This window comes from Engraulis encrasicolus, chromosome 3 (assembly GCF_034702125.1).
Source record: "Engraulis encrasicolus isolate BLACKSEA-1 chromosome 3, IST_EnEncr_1.0, whole genome shotgun sequence".
Classification (NCBI taxonomy): Eukaryota; Metazoa; Chordata; class Actinopteri; order Clupeiformes; family Engraulidae; genus Engraulis; species Engraulis encrasicolus.
In genome coordinates, this window is record NC_085859.1 from 29,302,839 (window position 1) to 29,314,538 (window position 11,700).

At 40.7% G+C, this 11,700-nt stretch overlaps 1 protein-coding gene across 1 annotated transcript in view; it reads left to right on the top strand.

Moving 5' to 3' along the window:
• The window catches only part of man1b1b (mannosidase, alpha, class 1B, member 1b), a 29,633-nt gene extending 19,221 nt beyond the window's left edge, over positions 1-10,412 (top strand). Inside the window, exons 13-14 of the mRNA XM_063195162.1 lie at positions 1,694-1,825; positions 6,661-10,412. Coding sequence (XP_063051232.1) covers positions 1,694-1,825; positions 6,661-6,891 — 363 coding nt within the window. The 3' untranslated portion in view covers positions 6,892-10,412. The remainder of the gene's footprint in view (positions 1-1,693; positions 1,826-6,660) is intronic.
• The last annotated feature ends 1,288 nt before the right edge of the window (positions 10,413-11,700 follow it).

An 11,700-nucleotide genomic window follows, 5' to 3' on the forward strand; every position in this document is an offset into this window, starting at 1 on the left:
TTCAGTGTGACAGTATTCTTCTGCAATAAACACTGAATTTATTTTAAGGGGTGCCAGGGGTGCCAATAATTATGGAGGGCACTGTATATAGTACAGGGACAGTGCTGACATACAACAAGCACATACACACACAGTATATACAACTGAACTAAGAGACACAGATTGCCTTGGGGTCTAAACTGTAAACTGTTTAAGCGTTTCCTTTCTTGGACTTGACGTTTGTTCAGACCAAACAACTCGTATTGTTAACATTTTTGCCTCCAAAGCAATATTCCATTAGCAGCCAACTGGCTAGCTAGCACATCCAGTGGTGAGGAAACTCCTGTGCACGGCTGCTGTATATGGAAACCTGAACCCTTGAGGTGTAGGTGTTTCCCTCCAGGGGAATGTGTTTTGGTGTTGCTCAGTCTCATCTTCAGTGCAGGGATGTATTGTGCAGTCAACCTGGTTTTGCCTGTCCAATTCCACTTGGCTACATGGCTGTTTTAAAGCGATACTGTTCCATTTCTGGAAATAAGCTAGTTTTACACCTCCCTTTCAGTTAAATGATGAGTTTTTCTGAGTCTGGCACGGCAAATTCTACCTCCAAGTTAGCAATGATAATTGAATCTTACGGGTCCAGCCAGCAGCTTGCTGGTCCAATAATATTCAATGCTAGTTGCTAGCTTGGAACTAGAAGTAACATCACCAGAATGGATCAACAGGAGAAACGTAAAGACTCAATTATTTAACTCCTGTGGAGGTATATGAGGAGCTTATTTCCAAAAAGGGTACGGTGTCGCTTTAAGAGTTAGACTTAGACTTAGACTTAGACTTATGTTTATTGATCCCACAAGGGGAAACTTAGTGTAACGGCTGTCACCATCTGCGGCGCCCCAAAAACAGCACAATACAGTACATTACATTACATTACAATAAATGTAACAATAAAGTACAGTAACGTACCTAAGAGTTAAATAATTCAATCTCCTGATTGGACTGGACAGGAAAGACTAGGTCATTTGAAATACGTGGCACTTCTGAATCCCGGTTGCCCATCACTGGCCATTGCATGCAGTCATGGCCCTCTATGAATTTGGCCGTTTCAGAGTTCCAGTGTCTGAGTCACTCTGGAAAACTTTTGCACTTTTTTTTGTTTGTTTGTTAGGTTTTTTTTTTTACATTTTCAAATCAGTTGATGGCACGTGACTACAGTAGGTGACTGCTTTGTAATGCTTTAGTTTAGGAGGTATACAGCCGTGGAAAAAATTGAGAGCCCACTTTGAAATGTTCGTTTTTTCTGATTTTACTATGGATAGGTACGTGTTTGGGTAAAATAAACTTTATTATTTCATTCTATAAACTACCAACTACATTTCCTCTGAATTTTGAATGAAACAACAATGTTCAAGTTATTGAAACACATGCCTATACGGTAAGTAGTAAAACCAGAAAAACTGGTCATTTTGAGGTGGTCGTACTGTTGTCTGTTTCTCGCCTCCTCCATGTTATTGGGGTCCGTTTCTCAATTCTTGTCGTTGCTAACCGTCTTAAGACAGTGTTACCGTTCCCTTGGATTTAGTGGTGAGCGTTGCTGTCAAGAGAGAGTTGAGTCGCTCTTACGAAGGACTTTGCTAACGATGATAGATTTGCTAAAGACGCTTTCGAGAAACGGACCCCTGAATAGTGTTGTGCTGTTGTGCTCTCTCCTCAGCTGGCCGACAGACATAACCTCCTGCGTCCGGAGACGGTGGAGAGCCTCTTCTACCTGTACCGCTTCACCAAGGACCGCAAGTACCAGAAGATGGGCTGGGAGATCCTCCAGAGCTTCAACAAGTACACCAGAGTAGGTGTACATAAAGTCCATATGTTTAATACCAGTAATGCTGCTGCTTGTGTTCTGCATGCAGTCTTTTCAGTCAGGGCCCTGGACGAATTTGGTCTTTACCGAGTTCTAGTTTTTTATCTGATTGAATGAAATGGAATGGAAATTGTATTTTCTTCCTGGTCTGCTTCATTTGACTTATTCATTTTTGTCATTTCCCAGCATGTTCATGTCATACAAGTGGATCACTGCTTAGTTTCGCTTCGTAATAGTAATTTTAGAGTTGGTGAGTTAGCTTTAGTTGGTCTGTTTATTAAGCGGGCTTGCAGAGCAAGGCCCGATTCTAGTAATCTCTAAGTCCTGTTTATTTCTTGGTTCTCTTGTGCAGGGCAGTAAAAATAGAAAATGGATCTCCTCCTAGGCCTTTCGAGATAGAGACACCGTTCAAACACTAAAACGACCGGCTCGGCTTGGAGATCATTTCTAGTGATATAGCGTGTCTGTGTCTCTTGTCGTTTTCCCGTTTTTGGCGATTTTGTGCAAGTTTGGGTCCCCATTGAAAACAATGGTAGAACCTTCATGAACCAAGGTTCCGCCACTCTAGAGATTAGAGTGTAGGAGGCTTTTTCGGTCATAAAACATCAACACTTTCACCTCAAGTCAAGTCAAGTAGGTTTTATTGTCAATTTCTTTACATGCACTGGTCATACAAAGAATTTGAAATTACATTTCTTGCTTTCCCATACAGACATAGACTAATCTAGGTAAGGACATAGACAGTATAGACATAGACAGTACTTATACATGGACTTAAGACAGTATGGACATAGACAGTGCTCATACAGACATTTAAAGTGCAAACCTAGAAGTTTAGTTGACGCGTTGTTGGCGAGCTCTATGGGATGTCTACAAATTGTCAAAGTTTCATCTCCCAACTCCCATTACTTTTTAAATGGCAGGTGTGTAAAAACGACAGGGATTTCACATGGGCTTTTCCCATTGCGGCTTGAAGTGCCTTTTTCAAGAGGTCAGCGCATGTCCCACAAGAGGTCCATTTGTGACTGAACCGTTTAACCTATAAACTTCATTCAAGGACTGTTAGAGAGATCAAACATATGACTCCGATCTGTGAGCAGGACATGTGCCAATTCTTTTGAGTTTTTTTACAACGATCATCTAAAGCCCTAGAAACTGTTTTGGATTCTGCCCTCTGCCTTTGGTGCTGTTCATACATACCCGGGTATTTTGATATATGAAGACCTTCCCCTTCGGTTATGCATTTTGTTCACAAACAAACAAAGGTTTTCCTTCTATAAACGAAGCTAAAAAAAACTCAGTGAAAAGTTGAGATTTTTTAAAATCTCCGGTTAGCGTTTTGTATATAAACAGAAAAACAGTCGAGAATCCCAAGAAAGCCGACCTAAAACCTCGGGAAAGTGGGCGTGAAGATTTGGTGACGCAATGTCAGATCGATAATTATCGAGGTTGATCTCTGGCGGAAGTATAGAACAACGAGTTCCCGAGCTTGTGTTTTGTATGACGACACACGCATCATCAGCATGGCGCCCATGCATGGAACTAGCATGTAAACAGTATCATAAATGCTGAAATATCATCTTGTAATCACTATTAACAACACCAGTTGATGTCATTCAATTGCAGATGTACATATGTCAGTAATGCTGGTCTCTGACTGTTTGATTTAGCCTACTTAAGCTAAAATTATATGTCGTGGGTGTGGAGGCTCAGGGTGAGGTGAAAAAAAAGAAAAGAGAACCAAAACAAAACACGCATGAATCCCGATTGTTCCGGGATCCGTGGCGTTCATGTGCCAAACTCCAGAACTCGATTGTCATGTGAGCAGTGTCGTCAGCTGTCTTGAGAGGTCCCGAGTAGAGGATGACATTTTTCGGGAATTCCCGTGGGACACGTGATTCCTGCGGGATACACGTGAAACAGGAGTCAAACATTTATCCATCTCGTGATTGGGACAGGACAGGAATAATATTCCACGGGAGTGGGCAGAAGCGGGAAGGGTTAAATATGATGATTATCGTTCTGAATGTCGGCTATTTCAAACCTTTCATTCACATTTTCGCTCCTTGAGTGCATCATGATTGCGAGAGCTGCGCATTTTCCCTGACTCCTGCGGGAGGTCCTCGCATAGCCTACACTGCCTGTCCGACAATGTCAATGCGTGAATGGGAATGCGCTATAAAAACGGTCCTCAATGTTATTTGAATGTTGAATTCCATGTTGGCAATAATTGAGGAACTTCTGTCCCCGTGGCAAACAGACCAGAGAAAGAACAATAGACTCGCATGGCATCAGTCAAAGCGTGCACGATTGATTTAATCTCATCCTTCTTTGTCGGAGTTGATTTTTGTGTGCTGTGCTAAAACTTCTACAGCTTTTCAAAAAAGGACGCCTGGTTAAAACGTTCAAATAAGGCAGGCAGGAGTTTGCATTGTTGACATGAAACCTCTTGAATCTGATAGTGAAATAGCCACTTGTAGAACTACTGGGTTTGCATGCTCGTAAGACGTTGCCGTTATGGCATTTCCCAATCAACTCCGCAATAACAGGGAATTTAACTGAGGCTAATTTAGCACAGAATGCAATCGTAATCAAAGTAGTCAAGATGTAGTTCTAGTATGAGGAGGATTCAGAAGTAGTGTTCAGTGCGCGTCTGCTGTGAGTGTCAAAAAGCGCAGCCAACAAAGTTTGGGAAGTTCTCTGCTCCGCCTCCCTGCTCTAACTGCACGCCGTTTCACCCCATGTGTTTTAAGTCAAACGCTGTCATGAAACCGTTGGATTAGCTTATAGTATGTTTAGATTTAGTCAGGCTACTAGTTCAGTAGCCTAACCAGTGACCAACATCATGAAGTTGACCTAGGTAAACTCATGCTTACTGAACTAGTAGCATGACTAGTCTTAACTAATCCAACTGGTTTCATTACAATAGCCTACTATTAATTGTAGCATCTGATTTCCTCCCTTTTTTTGTTGCACAGAGAAATGGCATATAGGCTTACTAGGCTATTGATTAGTGCATGAAGATGTAGGTGCCTCCCCTCCTGTAGTAGGCCTATAATAATAATAATAATAATAATAATAATAATAATAATAATAATAATAATAATAATAATAATAATAATAATAATAATAATAATAATAGGGCCTAATAATAAACATGGGGAAAATTTTTTTTTTTTCTATTAGGCTACCCAGGGTTTCTCCAGACCCCCATTAGCTTGTGTATAATTGTATTGGCTATTATTATGGCTACAACTGCTTACTAGGAGGCAAATATGCATACAGGTAACAACATACAAAAAAAAATACAGGAGTGGGACAGGAGTGGGAGTACTTTTGAGCAGGAGCGGGCAGGATTGGGAGTCGTTCCACACAGGACAGGACAGGACAGGATTTATTTTTTTTACTCTGGACCAGGATTGGGCAGGATAGGATTTTTTTTTCTGGGAGCGGGACAGGACAGGAGTGAAAATCCACTCCTGTGTCATGCTCTAGTCCCGAGCTGGTGAAGGCAACAAGAGACTTGAATGGCAGTCTACTTATGCCGCACAGGCTTAACGTATTCATGACAGCATATTTATGCGTTTGCCTTTTGATGGGAACGAAAATATTTTCCCTTAGCGTAGAGAATTTTCGTTTATCAAAATACCCTGGTATGTATAAACAGCACCTTAGAGAACCATATTAACTGCCATACAGTCAATCAGAACAGGTGCATCCAATAAAGGGTTCCATCTCAACGGTCACTTTCTCTCAACATTCTATTCTTAACGAGCACCTGCAACTACCATTCTAGAAGTCTATTGTTCAGCTCTTCAATGCAATGTGATATTGTCTAGCTGGAATGTTTAAGACAGCCAGCTGCTTGGCTCAATGGGAATGCTGCTGGATTAGAGATATGGAGGTTGGGAGTTTGAATCCCACTCGAAGTCATGTTGATTTTCAAAATTATATCATATGCAGTGTTCCTTAGCCAACTTAAAATGCCATGTATGTCATTTAGTATCAATGGCAAATGTGCTGGATTAGAGATATGGAGGTTGGGAGTTCGAATCCTTCTCGGACACATGTTGATTTTCAAAATTATATCATATGCAGTGTTCCTTAACCAAATGAATATACCATGTATGTAATTTAGTATCAATGGCAAAGGTGCTTGATTACAGATATGGATGTTGTGAGTTCGAATCCCACTCTCAGACCCATGTTGATTTTCAAAATTATATCATATGCAGTGTTCCTTAGCCAAGTTAATATACCATGTAAGTAATTTAGTATATCCTCAAAACGCAGATGAATTGTTTGGCCCATAACTTCTGACTGGGTGGATGGATTTTTTTCCAACATTTCTTTTAGCTGTGTTTTCTCAATAGTACTTTGTTTCATCTCTGCCCCAAAAGGCAAGCCCGCTTCCAGCATTTTCTGTGAGAATGCAATCTAGTTTGTTCCATCACTGATAATACACATTTTACACACATTACACATTACATTACTTTTCATTTAGTGGACACTTTTATTCAAAGCGACTTACACTAACAAGGTATAACATTAGTCATTTACAAGGTATTGGTTACAGTCCCTGGCGCAATATGGGGGGATAGGTGCCTTTCTCAAGGGCAACCTATCCATAAAGTGCGATAGGGAGTGGAGGGTGAATCTTTTTTAAGTATTTTTTTTAAGGGGGCTTTTTGGCCTCTGTTATCGGGAAGGGTCGGGAAATGACCCCGGTGGGCAATGTAAGCCCAAATGTGGGGGGCTTAGCGTGCTGCGCCCCCAGAGGGTGGATCTCAACAGTTGTTTTGTGTTGCCTGTGTGTGTAGGTTTCCACGGGGGGCTACACGTCCATCAACAACGTGCGGGACCCCGAGTACCCGAGCCCGCGGGACAAGATGGAGAGCTTCTTCCTGGGAGAGACGCTCAAGTACCTCTACCTGCTCTTCTCCGACGACCCCGAGCTCATCAGCCTGGACAAGTACGTCTTCAACACCGAGGCCCACCCCCTGCCCATATGGACCCAGGCCTCCGAAGGTGCAGCACCCCCTGCTGCGTGATCCATCAAGCCATCCAAAAAGCCAGGAGAAAAATAAAGACCCACAAGGTCTACTTCAATATCTAACCTCATGTTCTCCCCTTGTGCTTGTGGCTTTGTGCTTCATTGACGCCCCGCCTCCGTGGAGAAAACAAGGTTTCCCCGCTGTCAACCTAGGCAGAGCAACTTTTGGGGGGGTTCCCCATTCAATAACCCGATTGCAAATGAGAAACTGACCTTTGAATTGTGCGTTAACGAGATATTGAATAAAATGTAGATTGTCAGTGACGTCTTGCCTCGTATGACGAGGCCACAAGCAAAAGGAGATGACGGGAGGTTAGATATCGAGTGTGTCCCACTTTACTTGTGCACACATCCTCAGACCTCCGATCTCAGGGCTAAGGCTGCTCCGCTGTTTTTTTGCCTGTTTTCTTGCTTTTCGTAGCCTTCCTTGTTTGTTTATTTTTCTTTCTTTCTTTCTTTCTTTCTTTCTTTATTATCTGTATATGTGTGTGTGTGTGGTTTTATTTGTTTGGGTCTTGGACCAATGCCTGTCATGGAGGAAGAGATTCTATCTCAGCTGGGGAGTAACCGCACAAATACACCTAAAGCAACGCGAATGAAGCGACAGAGCGATACGCGCGATTGAAGCGACTACAGTATGTCCGTTACAAGCAGAAGGCAAAGCATTCAAACATTCCCATTGGCTGTGGTCACTGACCTCTATACAGTCATTGGCTGTCGCGGCTGGTCGCCGAACCGCGTCATAGAAAGTTGAAAGGATTTCAACTTCAAACTGTCGCTCTCGTCGCGCAAATCGCCTCTTGTCTCCACAATCGCTTTTGTCGCGCGACTCAATACAAAGTCAATTCCTTCCGTCGCTCGCCTCACTCTTGTCGTGGTAGGTGTATTTGTGCGGTAATTGATTCACTTGCGAAAGTTTACCATACTGTGGTTGCGTGTTTTTTCTGTTGTGTTTTTTCCCCCCCTCCCCATCTTGTCATATCGACAGGTTGTCACAACACATTTTGCGTTTTCTTTTGTAAGAAAAGTAAGGCAGGTTGCATCAGGTTACCTGCTGAGTAAGCGTAACTCCCACACCCACACTCGTATGCCGATCAGAAAATTCAGCCCCATCACGTATTCCAGTTGTGCATTACAGCATTTGAAAACAACCGCGGAAAGCCAAAAGCTATTTTTTGTTGTTGTTGCTGTTGTTGTTTAGGAAAAGAAAGAAAAACTGTGAATCTGAACTTTTTATTATGTACCTGTGAGCACATTTGGGTGTTGTGTGGTGTGCGAGGGAACTGCTGCTATCTCATTTGTGTGGACCTACTTGTGCTCTTCAGTTATTGCCTGGCCATGTTTTTTTTTACCTTATTTTATTTGATCTGTGGTGTAGCAGCCATGTATAGTTTGTTTTTTTTCTTCCCCCAGTACTCACACATTCCTTAATGCAGTCAATTTGATTGTAACAGACCTATTTATTTCTGTAATTATTTACTGGTGAAATGAGGAGTCTTTCGTTTCACGACCTTTACTGCCAATTCTGTGATTGCTTCAAACTCATTGTATGGAGAGAGACTTTTTCTAGAGTCTCTTGTGTGGATCAACTAGTAGTTTTTACTGGTGCCGTTAAGTTGTGTAGACGTATTTCGAACCCATTGTATGTTTTTTTTTTAGATACCATATCCAACCAAGGACTTCCTTATTCTATCATTCGCTCATACCGTTTGTGTTTTCTCAGTACAAAGTACAGGGGATATGTGATTTTGTTCCTTTCAGCGTGTTGAGTTGAAGAATTGGATTTTGTAAACGGGGGGAGGAGGGGTAGCCTAAGTGTACCTCTATGCTAGACATTTAAATTCCAGTATCAAAATTTCTAACTGAAAACTGGAAGGTAATTTCTGGTGTTGAGATGTTTTGCCTAAAGTCCGTTTTTGATTGTTGTTTTTTTTACATGCATACTATTTTGAAGTGGCTTTCTGAAAGGATGTTTAGAAAAAGCAAATCAGGTTTACACATATCGAAACACACATGGGTACTTTGGCAGCCCCAGAGAATGATTCTAAAGATGTTTAATTTATTTTAGATAGTTGTACGGGCTAATGCTACTTAAGTCAGCTTTCACAATTGCCCACGACTGAACTCACAGAGAAACCTGTTACTCTGGTGCCTTTCAAACAGTTTCTAAGCCACAGTGGAATCATACTGTAAATTGCAGATGGGAACCGTTGTTACCTTTTGAGTTGTATGTATATTATGACTGTGTTTAAGATATTGTGATTTACTTGTAGGGTATGTGGAAAGACTAATTTATGCGTAGTTTTTGGTGTAGACATTTTGTGTAGAGGAGTGTGATTCTGAGAGAGAGCGAGAGAGAGTGTACACAAAACCAGGGAGCCCCAAGGCAGCACTGTTATCTGAGAGTGCTACAGTATACTAGTTTGAAACGACCAAGATGAGTAGTCCACATATCACCTCTGTAAATCTTATGGGAGGTTTATGATTCTGTTCATGATTCAAAAACAAAGATCTCCTATTGGATATTATATTTTTGAATGTTGGGAATCACTGTGCTTTTTTTAATAGTCGCTACATCAAGGGAAACAAAAAAAGAAAACGGCACCACCTCAGATACATATCTAAGGGCTTCTTGTCTGACTCCTGAGTTTCTGAATTCAAGATGAGTGAATGTGAGTAACCCGACTCTAGCCAGGTGTATGTTGGTCTGCTCTGCTTCACCGGGGCGCATAGGCGCAAGTGTGGAGCATAGTAGAAATATGGGCCGTCCTAAGAAATGGATACACAGTTAAAAAATTATGTAAAGTAGGCAATTGTTCAAATTTATTTGAAAGTGTAATTGAATTTACAGACATCACTTTAAAGTTAATGTTTTGTTACCACTCAAACAGACAAATGTCTTTTATGGTGAGACCTGAGACAGTCACCGAAAGTGAATGCAACCAGACAGTGGAACATCGTCAGCCGTGTCTTTACCAGAATGGACGTCAGTTTAAGAACAGCTGATGATAAAGCAAACAAAAAAAAGTCTTTTAAAATCTATTACACCTTGAAAATTACACTAATTTTAAAAAAGTTTACAATCTATATTGTGTACCTTTTTGGGACGCCCTGTATAGTCATCAAATGAGAGTCTGATTAGAATGTGAGGCCACCAAGAACAGAATTATCAGTAGTCAGAAACCAAATGTGCCCGAAATGTTTTTTTTTTCCCCTTTCCAAATGATTGCCAGAAAATCCACACGCTAAAAGGACCTAAAGGATGAAACATTTTTGCCTCTGACTGTGACTGACCCACAATGTGATGTCTTGTCAGAGAAATTGTTTCCCCTCGTTATGAATTCATTAATTTGATAACTAATTAACTTTATAACGAGGTTGTCTTAACACCTCTGGGGGAAGATTAAGACGCTGGGTTTTGGTGTCTTGTATTTTTATGTCATGAGCTTTGTATGAAGTTATGTACATACATATCAAATGATTTATGTCAAGAAATGAATAAAAGGTAACTCTTATGAACGTGCTGTCTCTGTGGTACTTGACACCAAGGCTATTCGCTCGTGCTCTTTGGACAAAGTGTGACTACATGCTTCAGGTTTTGCCATTTGGCAGATCTGTGATGACAACTCTTCACTCTACAGACCTCTACTGTCTAACGAGATCACCTGGATCAATTAGTTACAAATGACAGTGAGACAAGAAGATGTACATTACACAGTTGTAAGGTACACACTCATACATAGAGAGAGCGAGAATGTTCTTGATCTTCTACACCTTTACTGCCCTGCAAGTGCAAACATTGAAACTGTCATAAATGCCTTAAAGGCCTTAGTATATGTTGGATTTTGTAGCCTTGACTTGACTTGAAAGCTTTAATGTCCTTAAAGAGGCTATTATTGTCAATGTCTTATTTAAATGTTTTTAGTCAAACTGCACATACCGGTAGTAGGGGAGACTGGGGTAAGATGAGCCACTTTTTACATTTTTCGCCACAGCTAAGCGATGAAGGCGTATTTGGTTAAAATGTTCACATCATACCAAATTTCAAAGTGTCCTGATACTATTAGAGCAAAAACTAATTGATAAACTGTCATGGTTGAAATGATATTGCCTTTTAAAAATATTTTTTCAGGTGGCTCATCTTACGGGGTAAGATGAGCCACTGCTTGGGGTAAATTGAGCCCAGGCAAAAAATCTCTGCTAAACAAGTTTTATTTATTATAACAAATGTAACTAATGAATCTGTGAAATAAAGCAACTAAAACAACATAACTATGCCAAAGAATACATATTGTGGGCCCTTACAGCTTTGTTTGAATACAATGGCGAACAATGCAGAGTGCAATGTAGAAAAAAAGTTAATATTATTGTTTGAATTGGCTGAAACATGCATAAAGTCATTAATCTCAACTCACCTGGGTATGATATGAAAGAAATTATCTGGTTATGCTGAAATATCATAACATGGTGTTCAACCATTATCCCATTAGGATAAGCGGCTCATCTTACCCCATCTCAAAAGGCTCACCTTACCCCATGCCAAAATTATGTAAATAAATGCTCATAAAATTATTATAAAAGTACAAAAATACTTCACATATCACTCATGTAGCAGCTTATTAAGTCACATTTCAGATGAGACCAGAAATTGTTCTAGTTTTGTTTGCTCTAAATCATCAGTGTCTTGAATGAACATGGAATTCACTTAAAGAGCAAAAAAAACAGTAGCCAGAACTGTTGCCAATTAAGGGTTCCAAACTCAACTGGCAAATTTAAATAGGAATGTACAACTGCTGTAGAACACCTC